Genomic DNA, 20,845 nt, shown 5'->3' on the forward strand with positions numbered 1-20,845 from the left:
TGACTCCTCGGCACCAAGTACAATGCCTGCCTACCGTATGCATGTAGTTAATATTTGCAGAGGTGGAAAAATATTTGGATATAAAAATTTTAACTATTTCCAAAGGAATTTAATAAGAGGTATCCTTAGACCAAGGCAATACCATATTTATTTAAATGTAGCATCCAAGATAACTAGGCATTATGTGGAGCAACACACAGATTTTTCTTTGATTACAAAAATTTTCAAACAGCCATTCAGTTAACAATGCCTGAGATAGATAGAATAGGAATATTAGTGCTATTTGCTTTATTCTCGGACACTTCTTCTGGTGACCTTTGTGAGGATGATATCTGCTGCTTCTATCTAGGTTTTAGTTGCAGGTTAACTCCAAATATTTGGCCCAACAGAGCTAAGTGAGGATAGCAAAAGTTTGAAATCACCAGAGCCATCTTAAAACAATTTCTCCCAATAATAAATCGAAAGACCGAGAGTGATCTCTGGAGTGGATTTTTTTCTAGCTTTTATTAGTAATGAGTTTTCGCTTTCTTCTTTTTCTAACCAGTACAGTATATTAGTTTTAGTTTTAAGAAATTTTATATCTAATGAAAGTTGTATTGGAACAGAACGACTCCTTGGTGACTATCTAAGGATCGATATTTATTCAGCAATCATTTATTGAGAAGTATCAGAACCTCATTTGATTCAGTGATTGTAAGAAATGTGGTTATAAGAAAAAAATGTGCTTGATGAATGGTATTTCAGCCAACATCCACCCCCATGATTAGTAGACAATGAGTTGGTCATGTGAGAACCTCATGACTACAATTCACTCACCTTGGAGTGCTTTGCACATGGTGGCGTTCGTGCACGTTGGTGGCCTTGAGTTGCCATAGAGTAGAATACGGAGTGAGGCACCTCACTTGGACATCATCCACAGGATCCTTGGTTCCTGAGCCACATGCTCATCTCTTTATATAACGGGCCTGCTACATGCATTCCCAGGGTATTAGCACAGAGTCCCTTAATGAATTTAATAGGCTGAGAGTCAGGTCTCTGACTGCGTCTTAGCAATTGGGAAGAAGCTGCAAAACTTTGTCTTAATTCAATATTTACTGTCACCATCATTGATAATGCATTGGTAGAATATTTTATGTTTTGACTTTATGTTTTCACATCAATTACTTCATCCTGGATGAGACCTTCTCCTTTTCCCTGAAAGGCTCCCTGAATCCCCAGAGAGTTGTCTTGTCTGCACCTTAGTACCTTGTACACGCTTCCCTTATCACATTGTGGTAGAATGAAAATAGCCACAAATTCTTTGAAACTTCTTTCATGGAGAAGTGGGGGTGTTAGTCCCCTCTTCTTAGAGCTTGGGTGGGCTCTGTGGCTTCTCACCAATAGAATTTTGGGAAGTGATGCCATGCCTGTTTCCAGACTCAGGCCTTAGACCCTGGCAGCTCTACTTCCTGCCTCTTAGATCCCTCACTCTAGGGACCCTGAGCTGCCACATAAGAAGTCTGACCACCCCGAAGCCACCATGGCAGAGAGGCCACGTGAAGAGGATACAAGGAGAGGCCCTGAGACAACATGAAGAGATGGAGATGCCCAGGGAGTCCCTGCCATTTAAGTCATCCCAGCTGAGGTCCCAACATCATGGAGCAGAGATGGACCATTCCTGCTGAGTCCGCCCCAAATTGCAGATTTATGAGCAAAAGAAATGATTGATTGTTGTTCTTTTTTTTTTTATTATGGTACAATATATATAACATAAAATTTACCATTTTAACTCTTTTTAAGTGTACAGTTCACTGGCATCAAGTGCATTCACATTGTTGATAACCATCACCATCATCCATCTCTGGAACTTTCTCATCTTCCCAAACTCGAACTCTGTACTCATTAAACACTAACGCCCTGTACCCCCTTCACCCGGCCGCTGGCAACCACCCTTCTACTTTTTGACTTTGTGAATACCTGGGTATGTCATATAAATAGAACCATACAATATCTGTCCTTTTGTGTCTGGCTTATTTCACTTGGCATAATGTCTTCAAGGTTCACCCATGTTGTAACATGTGTCAGAGTTGTTTTCCTTGTTAAGGTTAATTAATATTCCATTGTATCTGTAGACCACATTTTGTTTAGCCACTCCTCTCTTGATGGGCGTTTGTGTTGCTTCCACCTTTTGGCTGCTGTGAATAATGCTGCTATGAACATGGGTGTGTAAATATCAATTTGAGTCCCAGTTTTCAATTCTTTGGGGTATATACCCGGAGGTGAAATTGCTAGATCATGTTGTAAGTCCATGTTTGATCTTTTGAGGAACCTGTTGTTATTTTAAGCTGCTAAGTTTTGAATTTGTTACATAAGAACAGATAACTGGAGCACTCATCGCCTCATTCTGTTTAGTTACATCTGTCTCCCCTACTGGGTTGAGCTATTTGGATGCTTTACTTTTCTTATCATTAGGACAAAACAGAATGCCTGGAACATATTTCTGGAATGAGTATGTGGAGATTCTCACAACCGGATGCGATTTTAAAAATATTTATCAATCTGAACAGCAGAGGCACTGAGCAGTCTTAATGGACAAGTGCATTGCAGGGCCAGGAGCCCCGCCAGGCAGGTGTTACCTCTTAGTTGCTGGATTGTGGAAAGGTCCAGAGATGGTGATGGTGTGGGTACCCATGTGTCCCTTTACTAACAGGGGAAGTGGCTATTTATCAACTGGTATGGAAGTATTTCAGTATTTTAACAAGCCGTTGAGTTGTGCCAGTGTGGATGCACCTGCTCACCATGGCCCGGGAGGAGGGAGGGAAGGTATATTCTCAGCTCTGTAGGTGAAGAAATTGAGGTGCAGAGGAGTTAAATGACTTCTCCAAGTTCATGAGGCTAAAAGTGGCCGAATTTCTGAAGCCTAGTGCTTTGCTTCTGTGTCCGTGTTCACCCCATTGCACAATCTGCAGTGTGCACGTGTGGTGACATGGGCCTTGTGGGGAAGTTTATAATCTTCTTGGAGAGACAAGGCTCACACGTGTAAAATGCGTGCTATGATAAAGTGCAGGCCTGGAGTGCCCAGAAGCTGCAGGTGCAGAGACAGGAGCACCGTCGTCTGAGAGGGATTCCTGGAAGAGGCTGACTAGAACCAAGCGTCTAAGGATAGCAAAGATTTAAGCCATCAGGGAGGAGAAGGGAGAGTGAGCAGAGGGTGGGTAGGGAGGAGAGGCTGGGGTGTTAATGGACCCGGGGTCTAGCTGAAGTAGAGATTCTCTTTGATAAGCAGAGAGACCACCATTAGGTACGAAAGAAAAGAGGACATTGTTGTCCCGCTCCCCTGCTCACTTATTTGTGTGGCCAACAGGGACAAGTCAAGTCACAGGGAAGTTTCACAAGGAGCTTGTTTGACAAGAGAAGGACAACAGCATTTGTTGAGTAAGACTAAACCATGCCCTGGGCAGCTGCCTAATATAGTCTGGTGTCAGGCCATGGAGCCTGCATCTAAGGGCAGTGACATCTGCTATAGACTGAATCTTTGTGTCCCCCAAATGCATATGCTGAACTGCTAACTCTCTCAACGGGATGGCATTAGGAGGTGGGGCCTTTGGGAAGCGATTAGGTCATGAGAGTGGAGCCCTTATGAATGGGATTAGTGCCCTCATAAAAGAGACCCCAGAGAGCTCCCTTGACCCTTCTGCCACATGAGGACAGCTGTCCGTGAACTAGGAAGCAGGCTCTCGCCAGATACCAAATCTGCATCGTGGACTTCCAGTCTCCAGATGGTGAGAAATAAATGTTTGTTGATTATGTCACTCAGTCGATGGTATTTTTGTTATAGCAGCCCAAGTTGACTCAGACACCATCTATGCTGCAGGACCTGGTATTAGATTGTATATTCTTTTGTTTATTGTGTCTCTGCCACTAGAGGAGGGGAACTCTGTTGGTTCACCACTACGTCTCCAGTGCCCGGAAGACAGCTTGTACGCCAAAGAGCAGTGAGGAAGGGTGTATGATAGCCCTCCAAGCTGAAGCTCCCCAGGACGGGCAGGGTTCAAGAGCATTAGCAAGTCTTGGGTGCCGCCAGCACAGGGGCTCACGGGAACTGCAAGGCCCAGTGCTCTCCGCCTCTGCCTGCAGCTGAGGCCTTTCCCGTGGAGCAGGGGCCTCAGCAGTCTTAGCAGAAAGGCCCCGGCTTCTCGGGCAAACATTTGGCTGTCTGGTCCGCAGGGAGTGAACGGGCCCTGAAGCATTTTCCCTTTAGCACAGACAGTTGACAGAAGTGGGTTTTCTCTTGTCTCCAAAAATAAGAGATGAATTAAGCCCTTCCATACCTACCATGGCATTGTCAGAGCTGCTTTGCCAAATTCTCAAGGTTAAGAAGAATTCTTTTCTTCTGTATTCATATACACTTGTGTCTACTTCCTCCTCTCCCACAGAACTATTACATCTGTGTGTGTGTGTGTGTGTGTGTACGCTAATGCACACACAGTTTCGAAAGCAGCGTGCCGTTTGCATGGTCTCCCTCACGCACTAGGGCACGTGGTCCCGTGGAGCACCTTTGCTCCCGGCTCCCTCCACTGCAAGCCCACTGGGGCGTTTCACCAAATAAATTGGAAAGTGGGATTTCATTAAAACGTTTTTCAGCTAAAGTATTAAATAAATTTGCTTGGAGGTGGTTTCTTTTATGGACGAATGAGTCTCCTCCACCATCACGCCCCCCACCCTCATCCAATTTTAAATGTAATATTGAAACAAATTCAAGGACTTTTCCTGCAGCCATCTTTGTCAGTAATTTGCAGGCAGCTTCTCTTAAGGACACTGGGAAGGAGAAAAAGTGACTTTAGCTGCTTTGTTTGTGGCTAAAGGGTGTTCTGTTTCGGCTCACAGCAGCTACTTCATTCCAGGCCTTTTGGAAAACAATGGTGACAATCACCTGTGCCCTCAGCCACGGGCAAGATGTGTGAAGTCGGCAGAAGAGCTTTCAATCAAACAACACTGAATGTAGGCACAACCACTGTTTTCAAAGTTGGGGGAGAATCAGGAAGAGTTTCTTGGCAATTAATTTAGAATATTTCAAATCAAAGCACATGTTCTTTAGAGGAGGGGAGAGTGTGCAGGGAGCATTAAACTTCGCAAACAACTCTAATAACAATTCCACAGAAACTGCTGCGACCGCCCCTTCCAGTTCTAGGCGTAGCCAGGGCAGTGGCTCTGAGGATAGCCCGTGCTCCCTTCTCTAAGCATCCATTGCTCTGGAAGCCCAAGTCAAGGCCAGTTCGCGCAAAGGAGACCAACAGCTGAGGGCCGAGCTCTGTGGCCAACCCTCAGGAATTCTAAGTCATTTTATTTATGTGCGTGACCTACTTTAAATTAATGAAAGCTTGATGCCTGTGAGCTGGACTGTGTTTGGTGCTTTGCTTGGGTAAGCGGAGGGATCTTATTTGGTCCTCCTTTGGGGAAAGATGAAGTCCCTGTTACGACTGCTTGATGTTTCAACAATTGCTGGAAAGTTCCCTTGAAAGATTCAAATGTGGAACAGCATTTGGGCAGCAGCAGGCTCCTGTCATGCGCCCTGTTGCCTTGATATACATTTCAATCCCTCACTTTATCTATGTCTCTGTTTTTTTTTTTTTTTTTGAGGAAGATTTAGCCCTGAGCTAACTACTGCCAGTCCTCCTCTTTTTTGCTGAGGAAGCCTGGCCCTGAGCTAACATCCATGCCCATCTTCTTCTACTTTATACGTGGGACGCCTACCTCAGCATGGTGTGCCAAGTGGTGCCATGTCCGCACCCAGGATCCGAACCGGTGAACCCCGGGCCGCCGAGAAGCGGAACATGCGAACTTAACCACTGCGCAACCAAGCCAGCCCTATCTATGTCTCTTATAGCAACATTTTGAAAATAAATAGCAGAATCTGAATGATTTTTCAAAGTATCTTGAGACCTCTTCGGAGAGAAAACTACTCTAAAGAACATTGCTTTCGGCCGGAATGTAGAGTCTTCCAACTGTCTTCAGCTGCTAAGTCTTCAGTGGCTAACGGCCTCTGGATGGCTCACTGGTGAGCACAAGTGAAGGATGACATTTCAAAAACATCCCTGTAGCAGCAAAGGCAGATTTTGTAGACACGACCAAGAAATGGCTACAGTTGGAATACAGCACTTGCCTGTTGATTGTCTGAAATGATTTTCGGTTTTGCACAATTCCAAAAATAGAAGAAGGCCCAGCTTATGGAGAACAGGAGAAAGAGGGCCTTCCTGCTCCTCCCTGAGCTGCAGAACTCTGCCTGGAAGGGAGGCCCGCCTCCTATCCCCGCTCATGCCTGGGATGTGGCCACAACAGTCGGGAGTGCCCTGAGCAGGCCCACTTCAAACGCATCGCGGACTACCTGGAGCAAGCAGAGTCAACTGAGGGAAAGTGTGGTCAGTTTAAAGGGGGAAATCATGAGTTTTCTTGGGTTCCAGACTCAAGCCTCTGCGGGGAACTGTCTCCAGCAGGCTCTCTCTCCTTTCTGTCCTCCACCTCCAGGTTCTGCCTCGCCGCATGCTGGTGAAGCCTAGACCCAGAGCCCGAGGCTGGTGTCCAGTGAGGGTGCCCTGCCTCGATGCTTCCAAGGCTGACACCTGGGCCCTCCCGCTCCCACCTTACACAGGCTCAGTGTGGCCTCCGCGGGCGAACTGTGCGTCCCAGGGAAGCTCAAGGCCATGGACGTTTATCTGGATGCAGCATATTGTACCTACAGGGCATGGGCATCTTCAACACAACATAGGGAGGAAAAGCCTCCTTCTGCTCTCTCAGGTTCTGTGGCTGGCCTAAGGATTTTTTTTTCTTTTTTAAGATTTTATTTTCCTTTTTCTCCCCAAAGCCCCGGGTACATAGTTGTGTATTTTTTTAGTTGTGGGTCCTTCTAGTTGTGGCATGTGGGACGCCGCCTCAGCGTGGCCTGATGAGCGGTGCCATGTCTGCTCCCAGGATCCGAACCGGCGAAACCCTGGGCCACCGAAGCAGAGCACGCGAACTTAACCACTCGGCCCCAGGGCGGCCCCTGGCCTAAAAATTTAACCAACATAAGGCATATCGACAGGAATCAAAATACAAAGTTGTTTAACATTTTTATGTGTCCATGGGAGTCTTCAGAAGGAAAAGGGAGACCACAAGAAGCCGTTAGGCCCAAAAGCTTATATACCTTTTTACACGAAGAAAGATAAATTTTGGGTATGTGACGAGAAAAAGGGGTTTGGGCTAGTGGCAGCAAACTGTGGGACAGTGACCAGGAAATATATGGGGAGACTAACGGAAGATCAGGTGATTTCAGGAGGTAGGTTTGTGCATGGCCATTCCAGCGTCGACTCCCAGTCTGGCGATAAGAATGTTCGCCTCTGCAGGCGCAGGGAGGGCACTGTCTCAGGGGAGATGTCAGGACCTGCTTTTAGGCAGAAGGTGGAGGACAGAGCCCTTCCGCACCTGCCGTTTCTCAAGTGCTTTCAGCTCAAAATTATCAAGATGCCAAAGTGGCATATTTTGGGGTGGCCTGTTCTGAACCCGTCCAATAACCATGTCATGATTTCATGCTTGACAATAGAATTTGAACTTCCCAGGTCTCAGTTTGCAGGGAAACTGAGATTAAAAAAAGGGAGTAAAGTAATTGAGAGAAGAAGCCCTCTGCACAATTTTTTCCTTTGCATCATCAATCCACACTCAGTGTGGCCTCGTGGAGCCCTGCTCTCGTAAAGGGGGCCTGGCCTCGGAGCACATTCAGCTCCTGTTAATCTGCAATTCAGATTCTCCTGCGCTCCTGCCATTTAACGGTGTGTCCAGGCCGTCAGCTCTGGAGGCAGAGCATGTATCTACAGTCTATCCCTGGTGATGAAGCCTCTGTGTTACAGTCCGAAGTCCCTATGGCAGGGACTGCTTATTAGTGGAAAAGAAAATTCCAGAATAAAAGACGGTCCATCATTTACTTTAACAAAAGATTTATTTGAAACAGGTTTGTGCAGACATACACCAGTCAACAGGATTGATCAAAGCCACAAATCACTACATTTTTCAAAACCTCTAAAAATACAAGTAAATGTCCTTCATTTGTATTCACTCCAGGAGGGAACCCAGCTCCACTATAATGTGCTGCTGTAAGTTAACAACCAGAGGACATTAATAGGACATGAAAATGGTAACACTTCTAGGGGGAGGGAACAAAACCCCACACTCCGTAGCACTCGCTGCTCTGCTGGGAGCCAATTAAACGTGCCCCCATAGCCCGCGTCTCTGCATAACCAGATTAAAACCTCCCTGTCGCAAACAATGTTTAAGCAATCTGAGCATAGATGTGACAGCAGACAGGAGAGCGCTGGGCTTTGCTTGCATGAGAAAGACACCACAAAGATGTTGCCTTCAAACAGCAATCCAGTGACCTGCAGGAAGGATGACCCACAGAGGCTGCAGACCTGCTGCTCCCGCTGGCCCTGCGGGCCGCACCCCTGCTTGCCTGCTGCAGCTGCCTGCACTGCCCTTCAGGGGGAGGCTGCGAGGGCAGCAGCATGGCACACTCCTGAATCCAGCGGCCACCAGCAACGGGGGAGGGAGGGTGGAGGAAGCGTCAGCACTGGCACTGATTTTATTCATGAAAAACCAGAAAAGTATTTCCTTGTGTGGGGATCTTGTTGGAAGGGGAGAAACTCTTTTTTTTTTTCCCAGTTTTTTTGCTGGTGTGTATTGATCCACCTGCAGCTGCATTCCAAGCTGTCTTTAGAATACAGCTAAACCCAAGCCCATTGGAAGTGGTTCGCATCCTAATCTTTGGCTTTCTCCCTCTTTCTGGCCCTTTCTCTTCCGTACTGAGGAGCTGGCCTCTAAGCGGCTCTTGATAAGCTCTCTTGACCCCTGGGGTTCCTGGGCGGGTTTATTTGGATAGTGCTATTACTTCAACTTTCTTCTTCCTATTTCTGCCATAAATCAAAGCCACCTGACACTTTGTTCCTGACTTTTAAAGCGAACAGGTCTCCTTTCTTTCTTTAGCCAGGTCAGGGCTAATCTGCTGAGCATGTTTTTCTTGGTCTGATGCCTGGGAGAAAGAGCAGAGGAGATATCTCTAAGGCAACGAGGGCAAGAGATTGTTACCTGAAAACGGGCCAGCCTGGGGCAGAGAAAATCAGTCTTCTGTGTCCCCTCAGCAGGGAGCAGAGGTGCCTGTCAGAGTTAACAGCTATGGATTAGGCTCGGGGTGGGGTGATAGGTGAGTGTGCCCAGTGTTTTCTGTTCCCATTTGTTTTGCAACTCCTGGCCACCTAGACTTCTGTTGGCTCAGAAGCCTTTTCTTCCCACTCGAGCTCACACGCCCCATTCACGAACCCCTCACACCCAACTGAGAGCGAGCTTTAAACAGAAGACTAGTTGGAGGTTTGGCATTAAATGAAGTTCTTGTTAGGTAAAAGGGAATGAAAATGCGTACTGTTGGACAATATGGGAGGCTGAGAGAAAAACAAATGAAGAGTACAACACATTAAGTAGAGTATTCCAGATCCACTCCTTGCAGGAATACTTCTTAATATGTTATTATGGGGGATCGTGGGCCCTCACCTCTCTGACCCATCGGAAACCCTTCTAATTGTCCTCCTTGCCCTTCAAGATGGAAAAATGGCTAGTGTGAGGCTCGGTAATCTCCCCCAAGGATAGACTGAGACAAACAACTGCCCCGAGCCAATGAGGAACCAGCAGCAAAGCCAACTGATGTATGCCTTCTTTGGTGGGGGGGGCAGCTTTATTTTCACTATCTCCATCACTATTATATTTGCTAGTTTAAGCCCTTGAGTGAAGAAAGCAATGACTATGATGGGGGATGCCATCCTTTAACTTGACCTGATAAACTCCTTTCTTTGCCAAGTTATTATTTCAGGCTTTGCTTAACCACAGTTTCCCTGTTCACATTTTTTATGGATCCCAGGAGATGAAGGCTACATTTCAAATGCTGAAGCTAAATCACGCCTTGAATTACTTTGGGACAAAGACCCTGGGCAGTAATTCAAACCCTGGCTGAAGCGTGTGCATGTTCAGAACTAAAGACTACCTTATCCTATAGCAGACTTTTGCAAACATTCTATTCAACTTGTGGTTTAAGACATAAATCCCTAGGAGCAGGAATATGATAGATGTCTCTTCTTTATGGTTCAAAAAAATAAGATAAAGGGTCATTGTTAGAACAAATGGAGATTATAGACTATGGCTTTCTTTTTAAAAAATTCAACCTTAAAGCCTGTAATATATATAGGTCCATCTGCATTTTCAGACATTAGTTACCTATACTCACTTTGTTTTCATTACTCACTGCTTCTTGACAAGCTATTACTGATTTTCACTGTCAGCTCCCTACAGCAAGACCTGAAGCCTTATCAAGGAAAAGAAAACATCAACAGAGTTCTCAGCCACGCTCTGCTGAAACCCAGGCTCACGTATTAGGATATTACTCCATGAGTGTTAAAGAAACCGCATCTCCTTTGTCTAAAGCACAGGTTTTGTATGCTATACCGAGTCAGAAAAGGTTATCACATGTGTGGGCGTGTGTTGGGAGATGGGAGGTGTAACACTGGCCAAGAAGCCCGGAATATTCTGCAAAGAGACAGGATTGACGCATGAGCTACACCCCAAATTATTACAAAGCCCATTCTGATCAACAATGCAATGCTAATCCGGACAGCCAAGCAGAAATAGCTGGTTTGTTCTCTTCCCCCACCTTCCCTTTTCAATGTGCACTTTCCATCGCCATCCTTACTGACTCGTGTGGGCGTGTGGCCGAACTCAGAACGGAGTTCACAGAACGGCTGGTCTTTTCCTTTTGCAGAGTCAGCCAGGACGGGACATAAACTCAAACCAAAGTCAGGCGACACTGGACCAAGGCCGGCCTGGGTGGATTCTGCCACTTTAGCCCAAAGTTAGGCCCTAGAGCACTAACCGAGTATGACCTGCCAGCCTGTGAGTCACTTACTGTGTGGCAGAATGACAAGTCCCATGTGGCATTTCCACTGAGCTGACAGCTAGAGCATGCAACTTAGTCCAGTCCACGCTGGTCCCTGGGGAGGGGTTGTGTGTGACACTCTGACCTCAATTTAAAGATAGGACAACTGACACAGCCCCTGAATCAGCGCCGGCTAAATATTATACATCACACGGAGTGACAGCTGCTCCTCCTAGAAACCCCATTTAGTCACTGGCTACAAGATAGCTTAATCGCATGAGAGAATAAATAGAAAGGCATCCTTCGAATGTTTTCTTCTGTGGGCATATTTCATTATTGCAAAGACTGTTTAGTCTACTTCTCAAAAGAATTGGAAAATATACTTAAATCTCAAATCTGAACTGTATTCTAACGTAAAATATAAAAGAAAAAGCCCAAAACAGAAACACACACTGTAATTCATAAATCTGACTCGGAAGGCTTCAGGAAAGAGCTGTTTGAGAAAGAATCGAGTTTGAATTCCCTCTTTCCAAACAGGCTTAGTTCCCAAATGAAACCAAATAGTCAGAAGGCCTAACAGTTCAACTCTGTGTTTAATTTTCCTCTCTCCTCTGTATTTAGGCCCTTCTCTTTCGTGGCGTGCAATAAAGACACACACCTTGGTTTGCTGTGTTAATTCCAGGCACATTTTTGTTGTTGGTTCCTGCACGGCAGTCCTTCCGTGATTCCCCTTGCTGGGTGCTCTAGTATTTAAAAACATTTTATCACCTTGGGGAGGAGGGAGTGGTGGGTTTTCAGAGCCTCACCTGTTAACTGCATTGTTCTGCTACCCCTCCAGCACTCTCTGGATCCCGGTTACCTCATAAGTGAGGGATTAATTTCCTTAGTCTATGCAAATCATACTCTAAATTATTTCAACACCCAGTAAGGTGTGGATGTTCTGAAAATAGAGTTAGGAAGCCACGGGCACTACTGTTTTATTTCCTAATTTAGCACAGCCATCCCCAAAGGAATTATGCCATTTTAACCAGCAACAGCTGCCCAAATATATTTACGTTAAGTCACCCAAAAATTGGGTTTGGCAACCGAAGCAGAGAAGAGAGAACGTGCCTCCAGGCTGGTAGCTTATTCAAGGCTCCAGGTTCTGTCCAGACTGAGACTGGGGACTCTTCAGTTTGGAAAGTCAGGACTCAGCACTTCCCTTCTTTGTCTCTGATTCAGGACACTTCACATTCAGAGAGGTGCCTGGATCTAACTCTACCTGGACGAGGAAGGAAATCTTGTCAATATAAAAAGGGCGGTTCCCTGAAATGTTTGGAATTCTTTTCAATTTAAACTGTCTGGGCTTCAGGGTTTGATTTCAGAATTTCTACTGAGGAGATTTGGCTGGAAATGTCCTCTACGTCCTCCTCCCAGGGTCTCTGTGTCATTCTCACTTTCCACTTTGATGTCCTTCTTCAATCACCGCCCGCACTGTCCCTTGTGCTCCCATCTGGGTCACTCATCCTCTGATTCTAGAGCTACAGAGTGACAGCTGTTTTCCTGCGCTGGGGAGACATGCGAGAAATTAATTTGTTTCCCAATAGTGAAAATCCAAAACGTAACTCTCAAGAAAACAAGCGTGAGTTCTAATTTGTACAAATGCCAAAGGTCCAGTGGTCTGGAGGCTGGGAAATGAGCATCAAGAGCCTGACGAGGGCAGGGAGTGCCAAGCGGTTCTAGCACCACCCTCACCCTCAGGCTTCCATGTTGTCAGAAAGAGGCAGATAAACATCTAGAATATATGCAGAACAGCTATGTTTCTTTTCTTTAGTTATAGCAGGAAAAGGGCAGTGGAAGAAGGGATTTTTGCATCCATATCTAAAACTGCCGTAGAACAAGGAAGAATGCAGATCTGGGTCGTTGCCCCGCAGCTGCCATGCACTGAGCCCAGTGGCCAGCCATGCACGAGATCTGAGCACGAGAGATGCCTGGGCAGCAACGGGAGGACAGGCCAGAAGGAAACCCAGGAAGGGTGGGGAAAACTCTGTTGGAACACCAATTGGTTTGCCCTGCTGGGAATGCGGCTAAGAGGTTCAAATAAAACGTTCTTAGGTTTACTCCCAGATATATATTTTTGTGATTTCATCACAATTAAGAAGTTTATGCCAACTTCATACAAACAAAATAGGAATCAAAGCCAGGCAGCAACCTGCCTAGAGTGAAGTTTACATGCTGCCTGGTGGACTTAACTGTGTGCGTTAACAAAACAGGAAGCTGTGTGCCCCCTCGCCAATTCCTTGAGATGGATTTCTCACGCAACATAAAACTCTTTTACCTTTCTCCCAGAACAACTAGTACTGATGTTTAAATATTGGAGAAACATAATGTTTTTAATTTCACACCTCACAGAGCACAGTTGAATGCTTCATAACAACGTAAACAAAAGTTAGGCCAAGCACTGCAGACAAACTGGAAGGAAAAAAATGGCTTCCCCTGCGGTGTATACTCCAGGTTGCGAGGGAATATATAACTAACAAACTGTTGGCTAAGGCCACAGAAATGTGTTTTCTGGTGTTTTGGCTGCTGACACCAGTCCGTTCCCAAAAAAGATGTGTTAACACTGGGTGCAACAAACCACATCTCTTTCCTAGGATCAATCAAGAAAATTCACGTCTTATTTCTTCCTCGATTTCATTTTGGTAGTGTCATAAGCACGGACTATTTCTTCCTGAGTAACAGCTCCATGCTCTTCTTGAGAGAAGGCATACCCATCTGCAAGAGAAGTACACAGAAGGAACTGGTTAAGAGGCGAATCGGGGAAGCATACTTGGCACAGAAGCAGGTGCTTTTTTTGGGAAGACTGTAGCTGAGCTTGGACAGGCCGGGTTCATTAGCCTCAGGTAGGTGGAGGCCTGAGACAAAGAGACCTGTGACCTTGAGGGAGAATGAGGGCAAAGTGGGGGTGTGGAGCCAAGATGCAGCCTGACAGGCAGGTCCGAGTGGATCTGGCTGCTGATGCTGGGATGGGAATGGCTCAGAGGGGTGGCCTCCTATTCTAGTGGGCTGAAGCTGAGCTCAGCCTGGGAAGCATAAACAGTGCATCACTGGTCCATGTCTGCACTTTCCCACCACCAATCAAGAGGAAAGGCAAGATGTTCTGCTCCGGAAATGTCCCGATCTGCCTGAAGCTGCAACCAGCCGGGTAATTTATGAAGCTGTAAACATGCTGAGGGAAACACACACGATGCTGACAGTACAGGCTGGCAAAGTGCATCTGATGCTCAGAGCATTCCTGTGTTTAAATTGGACTGATTCGGACTAGTAATAAGAAATTACATTGGGTTTATTTTTGTGTAAATAAAGAAAAAGATCACAAGATAAAGTCAAGAGAAATTTAGTGATTGGCCCCGTGGCCACAGAAAGACTGGTTTTTACAATCAGTTCCAATAATAATAATAATGATAATAATGACAGCAGCCAACAGTTATTTAACACTATGCGTATCAGGCGCTGCTTATGTACTATGCACAAACAGCTCATTTATTCTTCCCAACAGCCCTATGAGATAGGTGACTGTATTCTTCCCGTTTCACAGATGGGGAACCTGGGGCCCAGGGTGATTTCAGGACTTGCCCAAGGCTGCACACTTAGTGAGCGGCAGAGCTAGGAGCCAAAGCCAGGCAGGGCCCGCGCTCTCCTGCATCTCCGGTTCTGAAACAGGTTTAGCATTCATAAGCCCAAGTAGGTTTTCCTTCCTAACTAGTCCTTCCTCCAGAATGGACATTTAAAAAACTCCCTCTCTGTCGGCTGACCCTTCTGGGTGGGGGGTTTGGAAAAGTCCCATGGCTGGGTTAGACATTCTGACCAAAAAACAACACACTAAAAAGCCTGATAATTGTGACTTCCATCCATACATACTTTTTTTTTTGATTTATCAATGGAGCTGTTAATTCATTGTTATCTTCTTTAAAGGAGAAAAAAAATCAGAAATTGTGTCCATGTATCTTCTGGATCATTAATTATTTTGCTCAGACATTTGGGTTAAAAAGGAAAGTTTCTGGAGTAGAAAGACACACCATAGCAATGTTTAAGGGTCTTTGTGGGGATGGAGACGAGGAAGAGACTTCAAGAGAACATGCTCAGGGCGACTCACTCCGAGTCTGCCCATAAACCCAGAGTCTCTGTCCCTGGCCCGGTTCCCCGGCACTTCCAGGGAGTGTGTCTTTCAGCCACTGCCTGAGAAAACCCAAGGGTTCAGGAGGGCCACCCTGGGAGGCAGGGGCTTGTCTGCAGAGGTGGCCTGGGAGCCAAGTGAGGACATGGCTGGACGGCAGGGAGCCAGCGGCAGCAGTAGGAGGGAAGAGCAGCACAAGCCAGCAGGCATGACCATGGAGGAGTCTTCTGTCTACTCTCTCACCTCTGTTTCCAACAAGACCAAACCCGCAAACCAAAACATCCCACTATGAGGTCGCCACGGGGGGCCAGACCCAGGCCGGCGTGAGCCCCGGCTGGCTGGGTGGAAAGCGGGTGGCGGTGCAGGAACCGAGCACGGCCGGCCCCATGCTTCTCCACACAGCAGGCCATGCCATGTCACATGGCCTTGCAGGCTTCATGGGTCAGAAGAGGAAAGGCCTCCGCTCACCTCCGGTCCCCTTAGAGCTTTTAGATTTTCGCTGAGTTCCTTGATCCAAGATGACCAGGGACGAGGAGACCTCGTTGTCTACTTCCGAGGGGCGCCACTGCCCCCGTCCAGCACAAGGTGCTCTGTGCAGGTTTTTACTGCACCCCCAGACAAGATGCCTTTCCTTGGGATGTTTCACAGCAAAATCTAGCAAATAACACTGCTTCCTCCTGGAACAGGCTGTGCACTGTGGTCAGCTTGGACAGTTTTCATTCTCTGGTCTTTTACAGGCACTGTTCCTAGTAAACACCTGTTGTTCTCCTGAGGGGGTCAGGCAGCAGCTGTCTTTGGATCTGACGTGCGGCTGGCACGGCAGCCCTGCCAGGGCCCTGCGGGCATCTGTGCCACTGCAGGTGCAGCTTCCCAACCCGACAGAAATGGCTCGGACCCCAAGTAATGGGAACACCTTGTAAATGCTCTTCATGAGCCTTCTGCTGGCAGCCAGATGCCGTCTCCACCCTGAAGATGCCTTTCCCCACCTGCTCTGCTTTCATCTTGGATCCTGGGTCCCAAGGGCCTGAGGCACGCGGGGCAAGAGGGACGGTTCTAATCTTTGCTTGGCTGTAACTTGGCCATGCAACCGTAGGCTCTTTAAGATCTCTGGGTCTTCTTGGTTTACTTTTCTGTAAAATAAACGGCCTGGAGTAGCTGAGGTCCAGGTTCTCACAGCTCCAATCCTCTCTGCAGGCGCCGGGGCCTTCCCTTGGCTAAGGTACCCAGGCCACAGAACCCTCTCCTTCCTTTAGGGCTAATTTACACCTGGCACCGCCGAGAGAGGCCTCGATCTCCATGCCAGCAAAGGGAGCCTGTATCAACCATCTGTCCAAATAGAACACTTGCTGCCTATGGTTTTTGATGTATTTTTTGGGTGGGGAGGGTGAAGCGGAAGGAATGACGGGACTTGCTGAGACATAAAAATAAACATTGTTCAGAGTATCCTTCTGGGAAAGGTACCTTAGCATTTAGAATTGTCTACCCTCTGTTCAAAGGGAAGGAGAAAAAGCCTTGTCCTTGATTTATCTTGTTTTTGACCCATGTCCTGCCTGTGCCTACTGGGAAGCCACCTGCAGTGGGTTTTAGCTTGTAGCTTTATGGCACCCTCTGCTTGCATTAGTCTTACTGGCACAAGGGCCTTCCAGCGGGATTACTCAGTCACTCTGGGTGGAAAGGGTTTCTCGTTTCCATCAGAAGAGATGGCAGAGAGGACCAATAGCAAATCTCTTCTCCCAGGGAAAGCAGGGCACCCAGAGGTCACTACCAAAGGGTATCGCCTCAGTTCCCATTGGCTGCATCTACCATCATGCTTCCAAAATGTTGTGCACTAAGACTTTCTTAAGTAGACATTTTTAGCCTCAACTGAGGCTTAAAGTGGACCCTGCAATTCAAGAACAAAAGGAGGGTGGCCTGATAATTACCCTGGGGGCAGGGGTGTCTCCCTGGTTCAAATAAAATATTTTCCTTGTTGAAATCAGGCCTGGTGAGAGTGAGAGCCATAACAGGAGAAGTTTCAGTGGGACAACAGGGACCCTAACCCTCCACTACCTGCCCAGCACGCACCCCTCAGACTGACGAAGATGCACCATCAGGTCACCAGCTTCTGCCCAATGAGCACTGAACTAACGAGCTCAGAAGCAGCCCCCAGCTCTTAGCATTTCTCACTGTCACTTATCTTTCAGGAAGTCCTGACAGCTAGAAAGTAATGTTGGGGGCCTAGAGAAAGCACTCAATGGACCCAACTCATGAACTTTCCCTGGCTGGCTTCCTGATGTATCTGCTTCCTAAATACCCACCCACAGCCAGAATCTGGGGACAAAATGGACCAGGTGAAAGGAGATGGAAGGGTAGGTGAATTTCTCAGTTATTTTGTCTTTTCCTGGTAAAACATTTGGTGAAGTCCATAACAACATGTCGCTTTTTCATTATTTTGGAATAAAACTCCCCTTAGGTAGCATTCCTTTGAATCTGAGCTCTGATAACATCCTAATGAAAGTAGCCATTTGCTGTCTGGAAAAGTATTCCTCACAGCAATAGAAATGGGGAGGACCATGGGGATGATGAAGAAATTCGACTGTGTAGGACAAGGTGATCTCAGTTACAAATACTGTGTGTTGGTGGGCCACCCATCAGGAACTAAAAGTCCTACCAAGGTTAGCATTTTTCTTCTAGTTTCCCGGGGAGAGTGAGGTCCAGATAGCTGAAGGGCAGACCCAGGAGACGTACGTAAAGGTGGAGACCAACGACGCAGAAGTTTCAGAAGGCCAGGAGCAGTTCCAACTGCTTGACAGCCTTCTCAGCTGCTAAGGACAGAGCGTTCTTGTATCCATCAGGTTCTTACTACTAGTCGTTGAGTATTTGTAAAATGTGGTGTCATTTTAGAAGCTTTTTTATTTTTTGTACTTGCTCATTAGAATTTTTTTTGTCCTTCAAAATACTGAGAGTTAAGAAAAATGTTTAGTTGTTGTTTTAAGACATTATATGGCCCTCTCGCAGAAGTTCTCACTCCGTCTTTGATCTCAGTGTATATATTGCGTATCTTCTTTCTCTGGTTACTTGGGAACATTTCTTAGAGAAGCAGCGTGGCTCCAGCTCCCGGGCATGAACACGGTAGGTTAGGGAACCAGCACAGAGAAGGGGCTTTATGTACATCATCGTGGAGCCTCATGAAGATTGTCTAAGATGTATATTATTATGATTCTATTTTTTCCCAGAGGAGAAAACAGAAGTTCAGAGAATACGTAAGCTGCCCAAAGTTATTCAGCTGGTGACAGAATAATAATAATAATAGTAATACCTCACATTCTTGGATTCTATACTGTCAGAAACTATTCTAGGCACTGTATATACGCGATCTCGTTTAATCTCCCTGATAACTCCAGGGAGCTTCTCATATCATCTCTATTTTACAGATGTAGAAACAGAGAGTAACTTGCCCAAGGTCATAAAAGGTTGCAGAGCTGGGTCAGGACTCTAGAAGCCTGGCTCCTGAGGCGGGGCCCCACAGAATGCAGCAAGCCTCTGGACTTGACCTCTCTCTCAGATCAGAGAGACCACGGCTGTGATCCAGATCGCCCTGCCACACTGGGCCAGTTCCTGTACCGGCCTGAGCCTCAGCCAGGCGCTCTCGGGGCTGACACCACCCGCCCCCTGGGACAGCGGAGTGGAAAAGGACATGAAGCCTGTGGGGCTCCACACAGAGCTGGCCTCATCCCCTTTCTCCCACGGTGCTACTCCACGGGGGAGATGGAGGAGAGGGAGTGGATTACTGAAAGGCGATGATATTCCACCCCTTTCCTCCCTCCATTGAGAAAGTCTGTGAAGATCCGTTGACAGGTGGAGTTCAACTGAACTTGACATTGATCCTTCAATGTACTACGGATACAATGATTTTTCACTTTTCCTAAACCGTTCTCGGTCTACCAGTTGTTTCCTTCTCAACTCCTCAGGGAGAGAAAGGAAAGCAGGATGCAGGACATACATTGAAGAGACGGTGTGTGCGCCTGTAAGAGAGGGAGTGCAGGCAGGAGCTGACTGCCAACAGGCCTGGGCCCTGGGGAAGGCAGGCAGCCCAGGGAAGGACACCTGCACTCTGACCAGCCCCTCAGCCGGGAGCCCAATAGCTGCATTGCCGCAGGAAGCCCACAGGCCGCCCGAGAGCTCCAGCACCCCATCTGCCTTTCACGGCCTTCTGCTCCCCGCTTCTCTGGGTTTGGGTGCATCTCCGGAGACCTCAGCGTGAGTCAGGCCCCTGCAGCAGAAACCAGGCCTGGGCCTAGTGTTCAGAGGAGGGACATCAGTGCTAGACACAGGGCACCCTTCCTGGGAAAAGCACAGAGATTTTTTTCCCAGTGATTGTCATTGTTTTAATTAATACGCTAACATTAAATAAGACAGTACGTATTGATATCTTTGAGGGAAATAGTTTAAAGTGCTATCATTTCAACCTTAGAAAAAATGCTATTGGGAGGCTGGCAGAAGGATCTTAACCACATCAGGATTTTAAGTTGAAGGATTTTGTCATTCGGGCATTTGATTGGGTCCCTGGGAATTGCCTACATTCAGGCTGCACTTGCCTCGGGCCAAATAATCGAATCCCACTTGCAGCCGTGGGGGCAGCTCGGCAGTCTCCTTCCCCAGCGGGAAGCCCACCCGGCCGCCTGCCTGCAGCTCCCGCCTCCCTGGGGGCCATCCCCAGCCGGCCGGGCTACTTACGCGGGACGCTCTGCTGGAGCGAGGCTCCCCGGAGGAGAGTGGGGGGCGTCCTCTTGCCGAGCCTCTTTATCAGGCGGTCGCGCTCGTTCACCCTGCGGGAAAGCAAACACGCTCAGCGTCTAGTTCACACGGGCGCAGCGCAAAGACACTCGCTGAGCGACTCCAGGTTGTACAGGAAAACAGACAGACGGGAAAGAGCTTCCTCTCATCCAGAAAAACGTCCAGTTTCGCAAGCTGCCCTGTTATTGACAGGAGACGCTATCTCGCCACTTTGAGGGCACTCCTGCGCTCCTGAAAGGTGCCCTGTGCCGCCGCCTGTACACGGCACCTTCCCTCCCTCCCCGAAGCGCGCTACAAGCGCCCTTTCACACCGGGTCTCGGCCTCCCGCAGCACTTCTGCAAGGACGTGTTTCCACGCCACACGTCTCAAAGCCTCACTCCCGCCTGCAGCTGTCTGTCCCCGGGCCAGCACACTGGACAAGGCGAGAGCCTCCCCAGGAGCCTCAGCACACTGCAGGAGGCGGGCTTCTTTCTGCAGAACCTGATGCTTATTTGGAACCCCGATGAAAACCCAGGTGAGTTTTCTTCTAAAACACAAGGATTAGGAGCTCTTCCTGCTTTTCTTGAAATTGTTCCCACCTGCTGTAAAGTAATATGGAGCTATCCTGGAGGCCGGCTGCTGTTTATTCCTAAAAACCAAAATGGGGTGCTTGAAAATGGTCCTGCTGGGCCAAGGTGCTTTGATTTCTTCCCATCAGGATGTCACTCTGCTTGCCCCCAGAGAAACTTCCGGTGTGCAGGAGTCTGCCAGTTTTCTCTGTTATGAGCTGAACTGTATGCCCCCTCAAGGTTCATATGCTGAAGTCCTAACCCCCAGTACCTCAGAATGGGACTGTGATCAAAGAAGGTCCTTAAAGAGGTAATTAAGTTAAAATGACGTCATCAGGCTGGGCCCTAATCCACTCTGACGGGGGTCCTCATAAGGAGAGATTAGGACACAGACACACAGAGAGAAGACCATGTGAAGACAAAGGAAGATTGCAACCGTC

The 20,845-nt window shown here is 47.5% G+C and overlaps 1 protein-coding gene across 1 annotated transcript in view; it reads right to left on the reverse strand.

The window, feature by feature from the left end:
• Window positions 1–7,964: 7,964 nt before the first annotated feature.
• ATP8A2 (ATPase phospholipid transporting 8A2) overlaps window positions 7,965–20,845 on the reverse strand; it is a 589,227-nt gene continuing 576,346 nt past the window's right edge. The window contains exons 36-37 of the mRNA XM_046664988.1: window positions 19,797–19,888; window positions 7,965–13,678 (exon numbers count right to left, since the gene is read on the reverse strand). Coding sequence (XP_046520944.1) covers window positions 13,581–13,678; window positions 19,797–19,888 — 190 coding nt within the window. The 3' untranslated portion in view covers window positions 7,965–13,580. The remainder of the gene's footprint in view (window positions 13,679–19,796; window positions 19,889–20,845) is intronic.

The sequence above is a fragment of the Equus quagga genome, chromosome 6 (genome assembly GCF_021613505.1).
Source record: "Equus quagga isolate Etosha38 chromosome 6, UCLA_HA_Equagga_1.0, whole genome shotgun sequence".
In the NCBI taxonomy this organism is placed as follows: domain Eukaryota; kingdom Metazoa; phylum Chordata; class Mammalia; order Perissodactyla; family Equidae; genus Equus; species Equus quagga.